The 21,911-nt window shown below is 37.8% G+C and overlaps 1 protein-coding gene and 1 long non-coding RNA gene across 7 annotated transcripts; one reads left to right on the top strand and one right to left on the bottom strand.

Moving 5' to 3' along the window:
* The first annotated feature begins 30 nt into the window (after window positions 1–30).
* On the top strand, window positions 31–21,135 carry KCTD18 (potassium channel tetramerization domain containing 18). 5 transcript variants are annotated; one of them, XM_077747598.1, is made up of 8 exons: window positions 31–105; window positions 1,362–1,448; window positions 2,478–2,683; window positions 4,201–4,412; window positions 6,688–6,881; window positions 7,993–8,087; window positions 14,337–14,439; window positions 19,530–21,135. In XM_077747598.1, exons 3-8 carry the CDS (start codon window positions 2,515–2,517, stop codon window positions 20,008–20,010), a joined length of 1,254 nt encoding a protein of 417 aa, XP_077603724.1. In that variant the 5' UTR covers window positions 31–105; window positions 1,362–1,448; window positions 2,478–2,514; the 3' UTR covers window positions 20,011–21,135. The 5 variants fall into 5 exon arrangements, with proteins under 5 accessions (XP_077603724.1, XP_077603723.1, XP_077603727.1 ...); XM_077747597.1 differs by having other exon boundaries at window positions 2,448–2,683; XM_077747601.1 differs by lacking the exon at window positions 1,362–1,448.
* Window positions 487–8,077, bottom strand: LOC144217863 (uncharacterized). 2 transcript variants are annotated; one of them, XR_013330979.1, is made up of 4 exons: window positions 7,975–8,077; window positions 4,242–4,357; window positions 1,898–2,664; window positions 487–1,256 (listed from the first exon to the last, which is right to left on the bottom strand). It is a non-coding gene; the product is annotated as an uncharacterized LOC144217863 (long non-coding RNA). The 2 variants fall into 2 exon arrangements; XR_013330978.1 differs by lacking the exon at window positions 7,975–8,077 and adding an exon at window positions 4,980–5,456.
* Window positions 21,136–21,911: the final 776 nt, after the last annotated feature.

The raw sequence follows: 21,911 nt of genomic DNA, 5'->3' as shown, positions 1-21,911 counted from the left end.
GGAGCCGTGCTGCTCCAAGAGTTGCCGAGCAGCCGAAGAGGCCCTCACTTCCGCGTCGGGCCCCGCGGCGTCCGGCGGCGGTGCAGAGGGCCCGGCTGGCCGCAGGTCAGTCGGGGAGACAGCCAACCTGGCCCCTCCCGTGCAGAGGACTGGGGCGCCGGGTGGGCCGCGGGCCCGGGTGGCGGCGGGGCGCCCCGAGGAAGGGCCCGATCGCGCNGGGCCGATTCGGGGATCCCGGGCCGCGGGGGCACCGGCGGGCTTTCTGGTGTCCCAACCCCTCCCCTTTCGTCCTGCGTCGTGGGAAGAGAGCGAGTCCTTTGAGCAGCGTTTATTAAAGTGGGGTCCGTGGGCGGGCCCCCGACCCCATCTCAGACTTTCTGAACCGGACTGTGTGTTGGCCCGGGAATCGGAATTTACAGCGAGCGACTCTGATGATTTTGATGCAGGTGGTCACAGAACCGCACTTTGGGGGCACTTCCTCAGAGGGCAGCGCATTTCCGACACAGCAGGGAGTCTAAGTGGGTGCATTGAGGATGGGGCCATGGACTGGCCTGGAAATGGTGTTGGATGGTCCTCTGCCTTAGGAGAAACTGACTGAGGCAGGGGATGTCTCTTAGATCTTTGCACTCAGGGTGCTATTGTGTTCCTGTTGCCATAGCTGGAGTCTTCACGTGGACAGATGCTTAGTGAGTGAATTCCCTGGGTCAGCAGCCTTAGGGATGAAACAGTGCTGAAGTAGACAGTGTGGGGTGCAGCAGAAAACTTGGAGCTGGTCCTGCTGACCTGGATTGGGGCGGACTCTGCCACTTACCAGCAGGGTAGCCCTAGTGTGGATCCTGCTCACATCCCTATTTCTTTCTCCACTGTCCTCATCTGTCAATAGGGACAGTTAATTACTATCCAATAGAGCTTTTGTGTGAATTAGGTAATGTCTACTAAGTGTTTCTGCAGTAACTGTCACATGGTAAGCATTGAGCAAATGGGAATTAAGAGTGATCCAGATTCTGTCTTCCCAGGGCTATAGTCTCCCAAACTAGGGATTAAATAGATGAGAAAAACGTGAAGAGAGGTACAAAGTATATTTGGTGGGGGTGAGGGGTGCTTGGGAAGGTCATGCAACTTGTGAGATTTGCTTGTGGCTTTGAAGAATAGGTGGATTCCAAGGAGCTGGTAACTGGGGCAGCATGAGCAAGTTCCATCCCGTGCTTCGGAGGTGGTTCTCTCACATGGATCATTGCGGGGCTGCTCCTAGGACTCTGAGGCAGCAAAAGAAGTCATGCTGATAAGTGGTTTTTGAAGGCTGGACTGTTGATCCATAAGTTTGTTTACTGACCATATTTGACACATATTGTTTTCATCAGGCACCAACGGACTCCTTTTCCCATCTCACTGGAGGCTGGCTAAATTAGATCATCTACAAAAGGATCCTAGTTGATTGCATAGTAAAAGTGAGTTGCCATGGATATAGTTGAGTCTTTTGGCAGCCGTTTTGCATTTGCAATGAAATGCACAGTTACATCAGGAGTACCTTTTTCATCACAGTATTGTTTTAGGTTCCAGAGAAACAACAGTCACCTGTGGTTCATCCATCTCCAGAATAGATTAAGAAATCAAATCCTTAAAACTTCCCTAAAGCTTCATTCATTTTGGAATTAAGATGCCAAATGATTTAGAGGTGTTATTTGTTGCTCTTTTGGGCCATTCTGGCTACTGGGATATACAGAATTCTGATCTGTTGATAAATTATATATTTCTTAGTTACCTAACTAGGAATTACTATTAATTTCTGTTCTTATGTTTCCTTAAATCTACAGAGGCAATGTCAATCCCTCAGTATATACCTTATAGTAAAATTTATATCATTATAGATAATATATATCATTTATTGAGTACTTACTCTGTGCCAGAGACTGTTCTATGTGCTTTTTATATGTCCTGTGAGTTACTCCTCTGATAGTCCTTTGACGTAGGCACCATCCCTGGCTCCATTTTATACATGACGAAATAGGCAGAAGAAGATAAGTATTTGCCCAAGGTCCCTAATAAGTGGTAGAGCCTAGTAGCCTAATTCCATGCTACGTGCTGACCCTCTCTGCAGTCTAGATAGCTCCCTCAGACTGACTATAGTTTAAAAAGCTATGTCAATATTGAAGAACATAAGCAAACCTCACCTTTGCTTTATATGTGACAGACAATGCATTACCTTGTTTAATTCTTTAAATAGTCATTTCAACAGCTATGATTTGGTTGGTAATAGTTTATCATTTAAAAGTACCCTGAGCCAAAGTTTTCCAGCTTCTTGGCATATCTCAAACTTCTTTCATATTATATAAAGTCATCCAGTATTGTCAGTGCTGAGGAGCTAATTTTAAATCACATTGAGATGTATTTATTTTATCATCTATTTAGTATATTGTTGGAAGTGTGATTGTCCTTTGTTTTTACAGAGGTTGACCAGGGCCACCATTATTTTGCAGTTTCTGAAACTATTTCAGAGCAAAAATTCAGGTGTTGATGGGAGCAATGGAAGGTCACAAGGCAGAAGAAAAAGTGGTAGACATTCTTCGACTGAATGTGGGTGGCTGTATTTACACAGCCAGACGTGAGTCCTTGTGCCGTTTTAAAGACTCGATGCTGGCATCCATGTTTAGTGGGCGTTTTCCTCTAAAAACAGATGAATCAGGTAAATAACTCAAGTCTGTAAGCATGATCACAGATATTCATTAAAATAATCTAGTTTAAATTCCCTTTGGTTTTAATAATTACAATGAATGTATTAGACTAGTATGCTAATTATTGAGATCATTAGGACTGTATGGAGTTTTATTAAATACACGAAGAAGTTAAATGCTAGTTTCCAGAATCTGTGATGCTGTCACTAAAAGTTGACAAAAAAATCGATGTGTGTTAAGGTATACTATGACCTAAATATGGGGACTGATTATACTTTGAAAGTTGTTACATTCATGCAGCTCCCATAGGTAAAGGTATTGAGGCTTCTCTCTGTGTTCTTCAGTTAAAACATTTATTCTCTGGAGAAAGCAGCTGCCCTCACAGTTCACAGGGCAGTCACTATAATGTACAATTAGTGTTAAACTTGCCACCCAGTCTAGCTGTGTAACCTTGTGTGGGCTGACATGGACACCTGTGAAAATGTCAGTGCAGTGTAAACAGCAGTCACCTAGTGGTAGAGGACTGAAAATTGGTTTTCCAGAAGAAACTGTAAAACACAAGGGTAGGGATCTGGGGCTGCTGCTCTTCTTACTTGGAGTGCTCTGGTGTTTGCTGAACCTACTACCGGTTGTAAAGAAACCTCAGCAGCGCAAGTAAGGCTTTTATACACATCTTGGTGTTCTGAGGCTCAGAGAACCCACTCTTGCTTCTGTGTCAGAAGGGAGGGATTGAGGAGTCTTGAGCATGAGAGGCTGTTAGTAACCCTGGGTCTTGAGAGACTGCTTTGCTGCCTGGATGGCAGTTGAAAGAATGGAAAACACCAATGGCTGGTGCCCATGTGGGCAGGAAAGATTGTTGGTGAAAAGATGGCAAGCAGGGATTGAGTTTTTCCTCTGCCCCCAAGTTTCACCTCCTAATCCCTTCTTTTCTAAGGGAGAAAGGAATTATTGAATAGCCTCACACAGAAGTGTTTTTTAAAAATTCTGCTAAATTGTTTAAGAAAGCCTTTGTCATAAAGTAGTACCAGCATAACATTTCTTTTTTAAAGTTTAAGTTCTCACAGTACAAAGGGACTAACCTATTATGTCTAAACATACAGTGTGCCTGGAGCTGAGAACCCCGGGTTTACATGTCAGTGACCCTACAAGTTGACTAGTATACAAACATGACATAAATGAGCATGTCCTCCTTAGGGAGGAACTCCATACATCCTTCCTGGCCAGGGAAAGGCTGAGGTTAGGGGTAAGCTTACATTTCAGAAGCAGTCATGGCCTTTGAGGGAACAGTGGGTATATGCATCTAAAATCCCCCATGGAGCTCAGAATACATTTTCCTGTATGGTAGGTGAGAATACAGAAGATCACCAAATTTGGCTAAGCCCATTCGAACACTAGTTATTAACTTTCTTGTGAGAAAGAAACATTTCTAATTATAGAAGTCTGCAGTCTGATTTTAGTTTAACATGTTGAAACTTTATCTGTGGTCGTATGTATCTATGCAATCATGTTTGAACTGGATGTTTTCTAGGGGCTTGTGTTATTGACCGAGATGGACATCTATTTAAGTACCTCTTGGATTATCTTCACGGAGAAGTTCACATTCCCACGGATGAGCAAACCCGTGTTGCTCTGCAGGAAGAGGCTGATTATTTTGGCATCCCGTATCCATACAGCCTGTCTGACCACTTGGCCAATGAAATGGAGACATATTCTTTAAGGTCAAATATAGAACTTAAAAAGGTCTTGGCATTTTCGTAAGTTTAAAAAAATACATACGTATACATATATATATATGTTTTTATATACAAAGCAATGTGTGTTATTTTGCATAGCCTGTGTTGCCATGAAAACCAAACATAAGAAAGTTACTTTTTCTAATTTTTAAAGACACATTTCTTTATTACTACTAATTTTCTGAAGGCCCAAATTCTATGTTCTGGGAAAGTGTATTACATTGCCACTCAAAGGTTTATGGAGTTTTTAGTTCTCGTTGGAGATTTAATACCTTTTGATGGCTTTTTTAATAGAAATATTCTGCTCTTTAGGTTCTTTGTGAATACAGAGCAATATTGTAGTATGTAAGAGTGTAGTGGTATTTTGTTTACTGAAATGACTTTTTAAAGAATGGTCACAATAAATAAAAGATTGTAGAAAATCTACCTGATTTAGCGAGTGTAGCAGTTTGTTATTAATTAGAACATTGGTTTGATTAATTCACTTTGAGATCAGTAAATCTTTTTAAAAGATATTTCTCCTTTAAATCACATTTTAAAGATCTTTACATGAAAGAACTTGAAAGCTTCTTACCTATTTTTGTCTTATTGATTAAGTATTATATTTGCTTTTAGCACCTTTGGACATCTAAGAAAAATTTTTTTCCTTGGTAATTAATAGTAGTGAAAACTGACATGAATTCGTTTGATTTGGATATCAGTTTAAGAGAGCAAGCTGTCAGTGTGGTTATTAGGAGTGTAACATGAAGAGACCGTTGATTTGGTTCCAGATTGCCTTCAGGAATTTGCATGGTTGTTTGGGTTCTGCTACTGGAGTTATTTAGAAATTGAGTTGTCAGACAGTTCTAGGGTGCTGTTTGCCATGTCTGCAGAATGGGGCTAACAAATCCTGACTGGAAAGCTGGAGTGGGTTAACATTCATCTTCTGAAGTCTCAACTGTAGTCTTTTGATTTCTGATTTGTATGCAGAGAGGACATAGCATGTGTACATTCACTGTGTCAGCCAACACATATTTATCTCAAATGTTTTTGTTATATAGAGCACTGCTCTAGGAGCTGTGTGGGACACAAAGAAATATGACATAGTTAGCAGTATTAAATGAAAATGTAAGACGTGTTAGAATCCTATTTTAATTCACCAAGTCAGTAAATATTAAGCATCTCCTTTGTGTCTATTCCAGGCACTTGGGATACAACACAAAACAGACAAAAGTGCCTGTCCTCGGGGCCCTCACAGGAATAATGCTTTCTTTCAGGGAAGGCCCTTGGGCACTCGAATGGGTGAAGGGCGCCTGCTCTGTTGCCCCTTAGTACCTCCTAGGCTCACCAGGTCACAGTTATACTACATGCTGATGGCTTATTGGCTGTCTTTTATTTTATTTTTTAAAATTTCTTAGAAGTTTATTTATTTTGAGAGCGAGAGAGCGAGAGAGCACATGCTGGGGAGGGGCGGAGGGAGAGAGAGAGAATCCTAAGCAGGCTTTGCACTACCAGCGCAAAGCCTGACATGGGGCTCAATCTCACAAACTGTGAGTCATGACCTGAGCTGAAGTCAAGAGTTGGAAGCCCAACCAACTGAGCTACCCAGGTGCCCTGACTGTCTTTTCCATTAGCTATAAACTCTAGGAGGCCTGGGACCCTGTCAGTTGTGCATGATTTTATCTATAGGACCTTCGACAGTGCTCAACTACGTTAGTACCTTTTTAATATTCAAGAGAATGAATGAATAGGTAGATAAATGCCAAATGAGTTCTTAGAGTTTGATTGAGTTTGTGTATTTGTATCCTTCAGTGGAAAAGAACAAGTTAATCTGGTTAATTCATGATTGGATGTGGAGTAAAAAAAAAAAAGCATCAACTGTGGAGCCTAGTCAGTAGAAGGTGAAAGGAATATTGACTAAAATGGGAAATAGGGAGGAAAAGAAAAGGAAAAGAAAAAGGTCTGACTTTTAGTCATATGAAGATTTTAAAATTAAAAGTAATGTTGATAATGAGGCTAAAGGAGGAAGAAAGAAAACACAACTTCCACGTGGAAAAGGATTCTCTAGATGAAAAGGTGTTGGGTTTTTGGGTAATGCTTTTTGTGATTTACCCCACCCCCATGCCAAATTCAACAAAAACATGTTTGGTTTCTCAAGGCGTAAAGACTAGGCTGAAATTTATAATTTTTTATTTCCCTTATGACCAACTGAAATTGCAGCTTTACATGAAAGTAATAGAACAAATTTATTTCTACTTTACTCCAGAACTAAATTCAAATTTTGTATATTTTTTTTGCTCCAGGCTTTAACAGACTTTTGTGATTCATATGGTTTAGTTTGCAATAAGCCAACAGTTTGGGTTCTCCACTATCTTAACACATCTGGTGCAAGCTGTGAGAGTAGAATTATTGGTGTGTATTCCACCAAAACTGATGGGACAGATGCTATTGATAAGCAGCTGGGAGGAAGAATTCACAGTAAAAGCATTTTTAAAAGGTATGTCCATATTTAAATATGAAAGGGAACAAAATAAAGTCTTGGTCTCTTGTAAGAGGTGTTACTGAATGGAATATGGCTGTGGTTGACTAGAAAAGATCTTCAACACCCGGCAACATGCACAGTGAGCCCTCATAGCTGTCGAGACAAGTCTGCTCTGAGGAAATTGTAATGAAGACCATTTCACATATATGTAAGCTATAGGACATCCATGGTGGTCTACTACATTGCCTCTCACCTGGGAGTAGGCGTCAGAGTCCCCTGACAGGCCACGCCTGGCTGTCTTCCCCTAGACCATAGTCCAGGAGCAGAAGCACTGCCTAGTAGTCAGCAGGCCTGCTGAGTGGTACAGGATTGGCCTGTGCCTTGGGGTCCTGTTCTGAGAAATGAAAGACTTCCTTGGTCCCTATTAGCCTTAAAATTCTATGACTTGAATGTAAAATTCTTAAGGGTTATTCTCTTAATATTTTTTCTGTAAACTGATTTAACACCAGTCAATTCACATAATAGTTTTGTTGTTCTGTTTTGTTTTTTAAATTCTCTGGGTGGTTGGATTGGGTCACATATTAGTGACCAATGAATGACCACATGAGTTTGCTTTTTAGGTGATTCAATATGTCAGCATTTTCTGAATTCTTTACAGGATGTTTATATAAGATATATGAGTGCCTGGAACAATGCTATGAAGGTTTTAGTCAAGGTTGAATCTTTTAAAATTTTCCTGCAGTTAGGTAATTTTTTTAGAAAACCTATTTTTAAAGATTTGTTGATTTTTTTTTTTTTTACAAATAGTTTATTGTCTAAAGATTTGTTGATTTGTCTGCACAGTCTATATTGTGGAATTAACAAGTACTTTACCACGTTAAAAAGAGGTTGAATATAGGTTAGTATATGAGTATAGAATATTATACTCATAGTATATAATATATAGTATTTTATCTATATATGTCCTTAAGAGTTGCAGAAGAACAACTATTCAATGACAATATATTTTTTCTCTTAATTAACAAGTATTTGGTAGTGTATTGATTAGCTGTATATATGTGTATATATATACATACACACACATTAATACTTAGTATGTTTTCATCACCTTTTGCAATATTTCTAGAGAGGCGGGAAATAATGTTCAGTACATTTGGAGCTATTATTCAGTAGCTGAATTGAAGAAAATGATGGATGCCTTTGATGCCTGGGAAGGAAAAGGTATAGTACAATTCTTTTATTTCATGGCAGAAGGTAGACTTTTCCATAATAAAACAAAGTAAGTTCAATTGCTGCACTTCTTTTGTTGAGAAAGTATTTCTTTGTATAGGTCAAGATATTGGTCACCTCATTGACAAATGAGTATCATTGATTGAGGCAATTTACTTAAAAATCTTTAGACGTCATGAGTTGTTAGATATTACTAATAGTTTATAATCCAGTAACCTAAAAAATAGTTTATAATTTCAGCATCTGTTAGTTATGCTTCTTTAGTTCAATTCAACAAGAGGTTATTTAGCACCTACTATGTACTTAGCATGGTCCTTAGGAAGTATACCTTTAAATTAAGCATACAATGTATAATTAGAAGAAAAAAGGAAGGGAGCCTGGCTGGCTCAGTCAGTGGAGCTTGGGACTATTGATCTCGGGGTTGTGAGATGGAGTCCCATGTTGGGTGTAGAGATTGCTTAAAATCTTGAAAAAAAAAAAAAAAAAGAAAGAGAAAATGAAAATAATGCCAGAGAAGATGTCGGAAGAACCCTTAGGAAAGAATTAATAATCTTTAAATGCCCACTTTGAAATTTGATCATTTTTACCAAGCTTTTTATATCATTTGATAATAATAATGCTATTTAATATTCAGTGTGATAAGTAGTTTACATTCAGTAACTCTTAGTCTTAAAACAATTCTGGATGTTGTTTACCATTTTATCGATGAGACAACTGAGTCTCAGGCCATGCCACTTGCGTAAGGATCACAGAGGGTTAACTGTTCTATGCTTCAGATTTTCTTCTTAATTAACAAGTATTTATTGAGTGTCTATTAGCTGCAAACACTATAAGAAGTCCTAAAATTGGGCCCACAGATAAATAAGACACATCTTGGTCCTCACATGGGTCTTAAAAGCTGATAGAGACAGACATTGCAAGTCACAAAAGATTGAATAAAAGGACAGGAGGAGGGTTTTAAAATTCTTCATCACCTGCTTCTCTTCAGGTAAGGTGCTGCCCTTCTTTCTTTCCTCAACTTTGCACCTCTCACTTTTCCTCTTCCCTCCTCCCCCCCCTCAAGATTACACCCCTCAGGTAGATTAAAAAAAAAAAAAGTGCTATTCTCCTTAAGCTTTTTATCTTAGATTTAATTGACTTTGTGAGATACTTAGGCTTAAATTGAGGAACAAACCCCCTGGTGTTCTCTGTGTCTCCTATTGTGCCTCCGGACTGGCAGACTGCCCAGAAGGCTTTGGGAGAGCCCTGACTGGGCTTCATTCTCCACTGACTCAGAAAGCTGAAGTGAAGAGCTGGGATCACTGACTTACAGAGTGTGAGACTGATTTTAACTTTTCAATAAGGAGGTAATGAAGTATCGTGGTATTTAACACAGTTCTGGAAGGCCTATGGAAAGCCATTAGATAGGAAACAAAAGTAAGAGAAAAAATTATTGGAAGTCAGGGTGCCTGGGTGGCTTAGTCGGTTAAGCGTCCGACTTTCGCTTAGGTCATGATCTCGCGGTTCGTGGGTTCGAGCCCCGCGTCGGGCTCTGTGCTGACTGCCAGCTCGGAGCCTGGAGCCTGTTTCAGTCTGTGACTCCCTCTCTCTCTGACCCTCCCCTGCTCATGCTGTCTCTCTCTCTCTCCTAGAAATAAATAAAACATTAAAAAAAAAATTTATAAAAAAAAAAATTATTGGAAGGAAGGAGACAGTTATTTGTGGATAGTATGTCTTTTTAGAAAACCCAAAGGAATCAACTAAAGGTATCTTAAATGATGAATTTAGTAGACCAAACTAGCTGGATACAATAAAAGTAAACACAAAGATCAGCTTACTTATGATAGATTAGTTAGAAATTATAGGGGAAAATCCCATTTACAATAGCAATAACAACAAAATAACTAGAATGACCTATCAAGAAATGCTCAAGTCTTTTGTGAAGAAGACTGATAAAATATATTTATCCATTCATCAATTCATCCATCCATCTATAAAAAAAGAAGACATGAAGATTATGGTGAGACCTACCATGCTCCCCAACAGGAAATCTATTCAGATAGATTTTATAATATTCATTATAAAGATATCAGTTTTTCTCAGATTAAATTATATGTTTAACAGAATCCCCACCAACAAGTCAGTGGAACTCTTTGGCAATCTGGGGGAAATGATTCTAAAATTCCTTGAAAGAATAAGCCAGTGAAATAGCCAATAATATTTTGGGAAGTAGAGGACATTAGAGGAATAAATCTAACTATGATAGTAAAAATACTATATATAGATTTGTAATAATAAGAACCATATGGTTCTGGTATAATAATAGATGCAAAGATCAGGAGTAAACCCCAATGAAATTATAAGAATAAAAGTGCTATGTGATAAGGAGTATTAAATATCAATGAAAAAAGACAGATGATTTAATACATAATTGAGAAATATGCTTGGGAGAAAACAGAACTTTAACCTCATATCATTTATCAAAATAATACCAGGTGAATTTATGGATGAAAAATGAAGCTATAGTAAACTATAATGAAAGTTAAGCAAATAACTGATTTCTTAATAGGGAAATAAATCATAAAGACAAAGATGAATAAATTTGATTATATAGTATTTAATAGCTTTAAAACAAAAAAGTATAAATAAAATTAAAAGGCTAATGGAAACTTGTATAAAAATAGTATATTAACTGGACAAAGAATATCCTTAAAATAGGATTTATTTAAGTTGATTAGAAAATCAACTCAACTCTTATTATAAATAAGTGTATAAGGTTCATGACCACAAAATTTTCAGGAAGGGAAATAAGCATGTGGCAGGAGTTTCAAACTCATTTATCAGTGACATATGTATTAAATGAGAACTACTTTTTACATACCAGATTAGTAACGATCTCATGCATTTTTGGCAGGAGTAAAATTAATACTACTTTGTTGGGAAATAATTTATCATAACATATCAATAGCATCAGAACTGTTCATATTCTTTGAGATATGAACAGACACTTCTCCAAAGAGGACATCCAGATGGCCAACAGACACATGAAACGATGCTCAGCATCCCTCCTCATCAGGGAAATACAAATCAAAACCACACTGAGATACCACCTCACGCCAGTCAGAGTGGCTAAAATGAGCAAATCAGAGGACTCTAGATGCTGGCTAGTATGTGGAGAAACGGGCACCCTCCTACACTGTTGGTGGGAATGTAAACTGGTACAGTACTCTGAAAAACAGTGTGGAGGTTCCTCAAAAAATTAACAGTACAACTCTCCTATGACCTAGCAATAGCACTGCTAGGAATTTACCCAGAGGATACAGGCGTGCTGATGCATAGGGGCACATGTACTCCAACGTTCATAGCAGCACTCTCAACAATAGTCAAAACATGGAAAGAGCCTAAGTGTCCATCAATGGACGAATGGATCAAGAAGATGTGGTTTATCTATACAATGGAATACTACATGGCAATGAGAAAGAATGAAATCTGGCCATGTGTAGCAACATGGATGGAACTTGAGGGTGTTATGCTGAGCAAAATAAGTCAGGCAGAGAAGGACAGATATCATATGTTTGCACGTATAGGAGGATTAGGAGGAACTTAACGGAGGACCACGGGTGAGAGGAAGGGGAAAAATAGTTGGGGAGAGGGAGGGAGGCAAACCATGAGAGACTCTGGAATGCCGAGAACAAACTGAGGGCAGATGGGGTGGAAGGGAGGGGAAGGGGAGTGATGGGCGTGGAGGAGGGTACTTGGGATGAGCACTGGGTGTTATATAGAAACCAACTTGACAATAAACTATTAAAAAAAAAAAGGAACTGTTCATATTCTTTGACCTGATAATTCTACTTCTAGGTATAACCCAGTGCAGAAAAGGTTTATGAACAGAGTGTTCAATGAAACATTATTCATCATAGAGAAAAAATAAAAACAATATAAATGTCTATGATAAAGAGTTACTACACATTGGCACATCTATGGGATACAGATGAACAAGAGCTATTAAAATTATTTTGAATAATTTTTTACAAATGTGAATGCCCATGATGAAATAAGAAATGATGAAAAGCAGGGAACAAAATTAAATGTAGTGTTTTCAGTTATGTGCATATCATATGAATGAGAAAAAGACTGGAGTCAGATTCATCAAAGTGTCATGAGTCATGATTCCTAGTTTTAGGATTAGAAGTGATCTTGATTTTTTTTAATATATACTCTTCCATATTACCCAAGTTTTATACAATGAAGGTACATTATTTTATAGGAAGGCAAAAATAAAAATTTCAGAAAGAAACTGTGGTTTATTTATATAATGGAATACTACACAGCAATAAAAAGAAATGATCATTAATGCATATATCAACATGGATGAGTCTTCAAAATACCAAGCTAGAGAAACCAGACACAAAAGGGTACATACTGTTATGATTCCATTTATATGACACCCCTGAAATGGCAAAACTAGGGAATGGAGGGGAGGGCACTGATTGCAAAGGGATACATGGGAAATTTGGGAGTGATAGAAATGTTCTATATCTTGATTGTGGCTATAATTATATGACTGTATACATTTGTCAAAACGCATTAAACTGAGTACTTTAAAAGGTGAATTTTAATTTATATAAATTATCTCAATAAACCAGACTTAAACAAAAACCTTAACGGATGGGATTTGGGAATGCTTTTGTAGCATCAGTATGTTTGGGAGCATGATCAAGCAGTTCCAGAAAATTTTTGTCTTAAAATGAGGTCCATAGGCTCTGTGAGTATTGGATATATTTGTTACATATAGTAATGTATATGCCCAGTTTGCTAAGTTGGTTAATGTTTATTACTAAACCTTTAATGATTAAAAAACAAGACACCAGGGGTGCCTGGGTGGCTCAGTCAGTTGAGCGTCCAACTTGCTTTCGGCTCCGGTCATGATCCCAGGGCCACGGGATTGAGCCCCACATCAGATTCCGTGTTGAGCATGGAGCCTGCTTAAGATTCTCTCTCTCTGCCGCTCTCCCTTGCTCATGCTGTCATTCTCTTTCTCTCAAAACAAAACAAAAACAAAAAACCACACACACACACACACACACACACACACACACACACACACACACCACCATATCCATCGTTGGGACTTCAAAGTTACTTTTAAAAAAATGCCAACCAAGTTTTATTCAACATTTTTAAGCCTTTTAAAAATGCATGTATAATTTTTTATGATTCTTTAAAAATTGAGGTGAAATTCACATAACAAAGAATTAAAGTATACACTTCAGTGGCATTTACTGCATTAACAATGTTGTATAACCACCATCTCTATCTAGTTCCAAAACATTTTCATCACCCCACAAGGAAACCCAGTACCTGTTAAGCAGTTACTCCTCATTCCCTTCTCTCCTCAGCCCTTGGCAACCACCAGTCTGCTTTCTGTTTCAATGAATTAGCCTGTTCTGGGTATTTCACGTAATTGGAACCATACAATATATGACCTTTTGTGTCTGGCTTTTTCACTCAGCATAATGTTTTTGAGGGTCATAAAAATACATGTCAAACTTTCATTTAGAAACTTCTCAGATTTAACAATTAAAAGTGAGTTTGACCACAATCTTGGCCTAATACCCCTGTTAGGGTAGTGATAATTCATATTCATACAGTGGTCACAGAAAATTTAGAGTGGTTCACAAAATTTACCTGATTTGATGAGTGCTGCAATCCAGTGATGTCTTGACACTGTCCAATCCTTGCACTACTGTCAACATTAGAATTTATAAAATAAAGGCACCGAACATCTGTTAAGTGCTTAGTCTGTCATAGGCCCTATTTTAAGCGTTTTGCACTTATTTACTCATTTAATCATCACAACAAACCTATGAAGTATTTGCTGCTGTTGTCATTTTACAGATGAGATAATTTAGGCACAGAAAGTTAAGTAACTTTTTCTAAGGTCGCATGATTAGTGAGTGATAGAAGTGGACAGTCTTGGCTCCAGAGCCTGTGCCTTTAACTCATCTGCTCAGAATCCATATAATGATCTACTGATGATCAGAGGTGGAGCTGGGGCTGGTAGCCACAAATTCCCTAGACCTAGGTTGAGTTATTCCACTATTGCCTTGCCTCTTCATGGGAACACTTCCTGCATACACCTGCTTTCTTCAAATGGGAGGCATGAATCTCAAACTCTTTCTGCCTAGTCTTACACAAAAGTGTTGCTGAACATTTTGCAGTAGACAGTGGCTCTCTTAATTATGCCTTTTGATCTTCCAGGTGTTAGCTATTGGCGGGTGCCTCATGAGCTGATAGAATGTTGGACTCTGGAAGAGCGGCCTTTACTTGGAAGCCTCCGTCACATGGCCCCAGTTCGAAAGAGGTTATCTGTACTTTGTTGAAATTGTTTTTTGTTTTTTTAATCTGTGACCTATATTTTTATTGCCTTTACTGGGGAAATGAATAATGATTCTTGATCTTACTAAGTTTATTAGTCACCTAGATGAGTATTCTGCCTTACCATCAAAATATAAATCTTGTTTATAGATTTATATAAACAAGAATAATTATATATTATTTTATATATATATATTATTTTATATAAATAAATAGATTTATATAAACAAAATATAAATTCAAAGTTACTGCAACTATGTAAAAACTGGAAATAGTTCTCTAAAGCTGAGTTATAGTATGTTCTTTTTGGAAGAGTAAGATTATAAGAATACTAGTGGACATAGTGAGACTGCTGTGGTATTTTTCCCTACAGAAGTGAAATCCTAGGCTTTATTGGTAGTAGCCAAAAAATTTATTAGACTTAATATTTGAAATTTCCTGTGATTTATTCTGAATTCATTTCTTCTTCCTATTACCACCACCAATAGCATTTTTATTTAACGATATTTTCTTGTATTTTCTGAAATTATTAGCAAATTCACTCCACATATGTGGTTTTGACTATACTTTAAATACATTTAAAATCATATTTATTTTTCTTTATCTGGGAATCATTCATGGTTTTCAGATGTTCTGATTTCTTGATGATCTGTTGTAGAATTTGATTCAATGCCCCTATGGAATCTCTGATTGCTTTGGATCTTTCACAGAAATGCAGAGAATTTTATTCAGTCAGTTTTTAGTAGTTAATTATCTCTTGTTAAAACAGATCTTTTTTTTTTAAAGACCCTCATTTTATTATCATTATTTATTTTGCTTTTTGAGCTTACAATTAGCAAATACTGTTTGCATCCAGAGCAGTGGTTCTCAACTGAGGGCAGTTTTGTCCCACAAAGGATATTTGACAGTGTTTAGAGACATTGTGGGGTGAGAGATGCTACTTGCCTCTAGTAAGTAGAGGCCAGGGATGCTGCTAACCGTCCTTGAGTGAACTGAGTAACCCCTACAACAAAGACCTATCCAACCATAAATGCCAATAGAGCTAGTGGCTCTTAGTGTCATTGATCTTTTATATTGTCTTTGAAGTCTCTATTCCATTTACTTCTGTTCTAATCTTTTATTTATTTTTTAACATTTATTTTTGAGAGATAGAGAGAGACAGAGCATGAGTGGAGGAGGGGCAGAGAGAGAGGGAGGCAGAATCCGAAGCTGTCAGCACAGAGCCCGATGCGGGGCTCGAACTCACGAATCATGAGATCATGACCTGAGCTGAAGTCAGATGCTTAACCAACCAAGTCACCCAGGTGCCCCCCTGCTCTAATCTTTCTTTCCTTTTACTAATGATATGTAATTGTCACTTAGCTATTCTTTAGTTTTTTGTTTTTTTAAGAGGAAACTGTTCCATATGTAGGTGTAGACTCAGTGTATTTGTGGGAGGAGGTAAATAGAAGATTTTCCTACATCACTATCATGAACAGAAACAAATCTATCATATAGTTTTGATATATCAAAAATTATATGATCATCTCAATAGATGCAGAAAAAGCATTTGGCAAAATTCAACAATTTATGATAAAAACTCTCAACAAAGTGGGTTTAGAGGGACTATACTTCAACATAATAAAGGCCATACATGACAAGTCCACAGCTAGCATCATACTGTGCAGTGCAAAGGTGAGAGCTTTCCCTTTAAGGTCAGGAACAAGACAAGGATGCCCACTTTCATCACTTATATTCAACATAGTATTGGAAGCCCTAGCTAGAGCATTTAGGCAAGAGAAAGAAATAAATGGCATCCAAATTAGAAAGGAAGAAGTAGAGGAGTGCTTGGGTGGCTTGGTTGGTTAAGCATCCAACTCTTGATTTTGGCTCAGGTCATGATCTCGTGTTTTGTGAGCTTAAGTCCCGCAATGGCTCTGAGGTGACTATGTGGAGCCTGCTTGGGATTCTCTTTCTTTCTCAGCCCCTCCCTTGCTCATGCTTTCTTTCTCAAAAATAAATAAATAAACATTAAAAAAAATGAAGTAGAACTGTCACTATTTGCAGGTAGCATGATATTATATATAGAAAGCCTTAAAACTAGACTAATAAAACTGCTAGAACTAATAAACAAACTCAGTAAGTTTGTAGGATACAAACTTAATACACAAAAATAATTTCTATACACTGATGAAGAACTATCAGAAAGAGAAATTAAGAAAACAATCCCATTTACAACTGCAGAAAAAGAATAAAATATCTAGGAATAAATTTAACCAAAGAGGTGAAAGACCTGTATATTGAAAACTATAAGACATTAATGAAAGAAATTGAAGAGAACATAAATAAATGGAAAAATATTTCGTCTTCATGGACTGGGAGAATACTGTAAAAATGTCCATACTACCCAAAGAAATCTATAGATTCAATGCAATCCCTATCAAAATTCCAATGGCATTTTTTATAGAAATAGAACAATCCTCAAATCTGGATGGAACCACCAAAGATCCTGAATAGCCAAAGCAATCTTGAAAAAGAACAGAGCTGGAAACCTCATGGGTCCATGATTTCAAAATAGCATAGTCCCCCCTAATCTACAGGGGATACATTCCAAGACTTCCAGTGGATGCCTGAAACTGTGTATAGTACTTAACTTTACATGTACTATGTTTTTTCCAACACATACATACCTGTGATAAAATTTAGTTTATAAATTAGGCACAGTAAGAGAGTAGTAACAGTAACTAAATAAAATAGAACAATTATAATAATATACATAATAAACCTATGTGAATGTGGTCTTTCAAAATACTGTACTATACTCACCCTTCTTCCTGTGATGATGTGAGATGATAAAATGCCTGTGTGATGAGATGAAGTGATGCAAATGATATAGACATTATGACATAGCATTAGGCTACTACTGACCTGAAGATAGAAGAAGGATCATCTACTTCCAGATGATGGTCAACTGTGGGTAACTTAAACTGCAGAAAGTGAAACTGTGAATAAGGGGGGAGACTACTGTATATTACAAAACTATAATAATTAAAACAGTATGGTTCTGGCATAAAAACAGATAGATAGACCAATGGAACAGAATCAAAAGCCGAGAAATAAACCCACACATATATGGCCAACTAATGTACATAAAAGGAGCCAAGAATATATAATGGGGAAGGGACAGTCTCTTTTGATGTTGGGATATCCACATGCAAAAGAATGAAACTTGCATGGATCCCTATCTTGCACCAATCACAAAAATTAACTCAAAATGGATGAAAACAGAGGCAGTAAGTTCCTTGACATAGGTCTTGGTAATGATTTTTTAATCTGACACAAAGAGCAAAAGCAACAAAGGCAAAAATAAGTGGGACTACATCAAACTGAAAGACTGCACAGCACAGGAAACCATCAAAACCAAAAGGCTATGTACTAAGTGGGAGAAAATATTTCTAAATAATATATCTGATAAGGAACTAATATCCAAAATATATAAAGAACTCATACAACTCAATAGCAATAAATTAAATTTTAAAAAATGGGCAGAAAATCTGAGTAGACATCATTCCAAAGAAGACATACAGATGGCCACCAGGTACATGAAAAGATGCTCAACATCAGTAATCATCAAAGAAATGTGAATCAAAGCCACCATGAGATAATCACCTTAGGCCTGTTAGAATGGCTATTATCAAAAGGACAGGAAATAACAAATGTTGGCAAGGATGTGGAGAAAAGGGAACCCTTGTACACTTATGGTGGGAATGTAAACTGGTGTGGCCTCTATGGAAAATAGTATGGAGATTCTTCAAAAATTTAAAGGTAGAACTACCATATGATCCAGCAATTTCATTTCTGGGCATTTATCCAAAGAAAATGCAAAGCATAACTTGAAAAGATCTATGCACCCCATGTTCTTTGTGGTATTGTTTACAATATGGAAAAACCTAAGTGTCAATTGATGGATGAATGGATAAAGAAGATGTGTGTGTGTGTGTATATATATACATATATATGTGGTATATATATGGTATACATATGTACATATGTATATATGTATACACCACATATATATATACAGAGGAGTATTATTCAGCTATAGAGCATGAAATCTTGCCATTTGTGACAACATTGATGGACCTTGAGGGCATTATGCTAAGTGAAATAAGTCAAAGAAAGACAAATAACCATGTGACCTAATATATGAAGCTAAAAAAAATTCAAGCTGGTAGATACAGAGAACTTATTGGTGATTGCCAGAGTTGGGGTGTAGGTGAGAAATAGGTAAACTAGGTTTTTTTTTTTAATTTAAGTTTAAATTCTTTAATTAAAAAAATTAAACATTGTCTCCCATTTAGACTTTTAATTAAAAAAATGAAACATTGTCTCCCATTTAGACTTTTTATAATGAATGGCAAACTCAATTCAGGAAGCTTTGAAGGTTTGTTCAATACTTCTCAAATTGAAAAAGCATCTGACTATACCATGGGTTTGACCGTTCTAGCAATTCTCAAAATGCATTTCACAGAAACGGTTTCCATATTGGGAAATGTGGATCCAACAAAATTAAACAGGTGTCTTTAGACCTCAGAACTTTTATTAATATCGATTGTAAAGTTTTAAGAGGAGAGTAAAATATACAGTAGCATTGCTCAGAGTTTGTGAAACTGTCAGTAAATTTCCTCAGTAAATCTCTTAAAACTGGGGAGGGGGGAACCCAACTTGGTATCCACCTGGTTATCTGGATCACTGTGAGGATTCTTAGGAACCAAGTGATATACTATATAATTCTAATGTAACATTCCAAAATTTAATTTGTCGTTGGTATTAACATGGTGATTTGATTTCATTTTTGAAAACATTATGGTGATTTTAATAGTTTATATTCAAGTAGAAACAATCTTTTGTAAACTTGGTAATTTACTTATTGACCTCGGTGGGGGACGAGAAGAGGAGATACCTGATCCCTATAAACCTCTTGACTCAAATTCTTGATGAAAACGATTTTGCTCACTCTGAAGATACACTTTGGGGACGTTTTCATGAGTTATCAAGCCTGTAAATGCTGACATTGACATGCTTCTGTATCCACAGGCGACAGATAGCTTTCAATGAAGAAGAAGAAGACGGTGTGAACTGTAAGACTGGTCCTAAACCAGTGAGATTTAGGGGCCCTTCCACCAGCACCCAAATTAAAGTCAAGAACTCCGCGTCTGTCCGGGTGTCTCCGGCCAGCGCCCTCCAGTCTTCAGGCGGAAAGGTAACGCAGCGCTCTGCGCCGCCAAAGGCCCCGTTGTCAGCGGGCACCGTGCTGGCAGGCCAGCCCCAGGCTTCCCGTGGGGCCGGGAGTGCTGCTGAAAACGGAGCGGCGCACCCACCTCCCGCCAAGGTCCTGCTCTCCGACAAGAAGGCCACACCGCCCCGAGTGATAAAACTGAAGCGGACTCCACTGTGCGCCGCAGGTTCTTCCCCACCTGTCGGGTCAGCGTCGCGGCCCGCGGGATCCCTAGCACCGCCCCCGGAAGTCCCTGACGCGCATGCGCGGACTGAAAATGGGCGGGGCCAGGCTGATTGACAGAAAAGTGGGTTCCCGACTGCCAGCTCACCTCCCCGAGCGCCCGACCGTGTGGTGCAAATAAGTGGCGCTGTTTCTTCGGCAGTAGAGGTGAAAGCTTATGTTGGTCTTTAGGATCATTATGGGAAAAATGAAGTGAGTCAAGTAGGAATGGAGGAGGGAGACTTTAAGTTGTTAGACCTGACTTTTCATTTTCCCAACTTTGACATGGTTGTCTACCGACAGTTTGAATTTCAGGGTGGTTTTGTTTTGTTTTGTTTTGGATGGTTAATTGGTATTAAGGCAACAAAACAGTACAGTACAGTAAAACAGTACAGCAGAACCACCACTAGAGAAGTCTACTTTGTTGCTGAGTAATTACAGACTTTAGGCACTTCTGTAATGTTACTCATTGCTGCCCAGGGATGAGAGTGGGATTAGTATTCCCGTCTGGTGAAATAGGATGAGAGAGGGTGGCGTTAGCGCTTCCCTGTGCTGTGTCCCAGCCAAGAGAGATTTGAGAGAAAATGTGGACCAAGGTGAACTCCCCACAGGTTACTTTCAGTCTCAGAAGCCTGAAGATATGAGGAGGAAAAAAAGAGTAATTAAAGATCACACTTTGACTTGAACTATTTTCTTTCCTAGATTGGTTTTTTTCCCCCTTAGTCTTTTCTGGTAGCAGATTTATTTATACATCACAAGATGTCTTGGAATGAGAACCATATAACATGTCTTGAGGATAAATTGTTAAAATGTTTTAATTTGAATAAGTGAAGTTTTGAAAGTACTTTGAAAAAGAAGCTAAACATTAACTCTTAACTAAAGTTACTATTTGTTTCTCAGGAATGACCACTGAAGAGTCATTCTGACTATGATATGATTTTTATGCATAAAATTCCCATGTAACTTGAACTTAATATTTTTAAACAGAATATTTTGATTAATCCTCTATTTTTCCACAACTATTCAGTTGTATGTGTTTACTCTTACATGTTAAGTTTTATAATTGGATTCCATATTTCTACCTTCAGTATGCAGTATGCCTTCAATGTATTACAAATAAATTCATAAAGCAGGGTACTCTTTACTCAATGCTTATCATTGTACTTGCATTACTTTGAAAGAATAAATATACTCAAAACATTACTTTTTACAAAATAAAGTAAAACTTTTCCATAAAAAGTAGCATTTTCTTTTATACTTATTTTTAAATCTTAGAGCCCATTGGTAGCATAAGAGCTTGTTTGTTTTTGTAGGTTATCTATTTCTGGTTACAAAATTGCTTTCTTCCCTAGATAATGTATGAAATAATCAAACCAGTTTTGGACAGCTATCCAAATACCAGCAGCCTTTTAAAATAGGTGTTTTATCTGGCTAGAAAAAAAATGAATATTTAACTGATGGTTCATGAATGACATTTCCCTGTAGAATAAAAAAAATATTTAGTCACCTTGAGGGGCGCCTGGGTGGCTCAGTCGGTTGAGCGTCCGACTTCAGCTCAAGTCATGATCTCACGGTTTGTGGGTTCGAGCCCCGCATCGGGCTATGTGCTGACAGCTAGCTCAGAGCCTGGAGCCTGTTTCAGATTCTGTGTCTCCCTCTCTCTCTGATCCTCCCCTGCTCACGCTGTCTCTCTCTCTCTTTCTCAGAAATAAATAAAACATTAAAAAAGAAATTAAAAAAATATTTAGTCACCTTGAAAAATACTGTTATAAAGACTAAGCATTCTGAAAATCAAATATCATAGTGAATTTTGAGAACTTCCTTTTAGGACATTACTAGTATTGCTTGATCTAGGATATTTTGAACTACTGATTCATATAAGAATATTTTATACCAATGGTACCAATAGAATTGCTTGATGTAGGGTTGCCACAAACCTTCAATCTGTAAAAAGTGCAGTATCTATGAAGCACAATAAA

Source organism: Crocuta crocuta, unplaced genomic scaffold (genome assembly GCF_008692635.1).
Source record: "Crocuta crocuta isolate KB4526 unplaced genomic scaffold, BGI_CrCroc_1.0 scaffold159, whole genome shotgun sequence".
Classification (NCBI taxonomy): Eukaryota; Metazoa; Chordata; class Mammalia; order Carnivora; family Hyaenidae; genus Crocuta; species Crocuta crocuta.
Note: the sequence above shows the minus strand (reverse complement) of the source record. Positions and strands in the feature narration are given on the sequence as shown.

What these genes read in the sequence shown, in the direction of transcription:
- KCTD18 (XM_077747601.1), top strand. Translation starts at nt 2,515, where the DNA reads ATGGGAGCAATGGAAGGTCACAAGGCAGAAGAAAAAGTGGTAGACATT. An exon ending in AGTAAAAGCATTTTTAAAAG is followed by an intron (nt 6,882 to 7,992) that starts GTATGTCCATAT and finishes CAATATTTCTAG; the next exon opens with AGAGGCGGGAAATAATGTTC. An exon ending in ATGGCCCCAGTTCGAAAGAG is followed by an intron (nt 14,440 to 19,529) that starts GTTATCTGTACT and finishes CTGTATCCACAG; the next exon opens with GCGACAGATAGCTTTCAATG.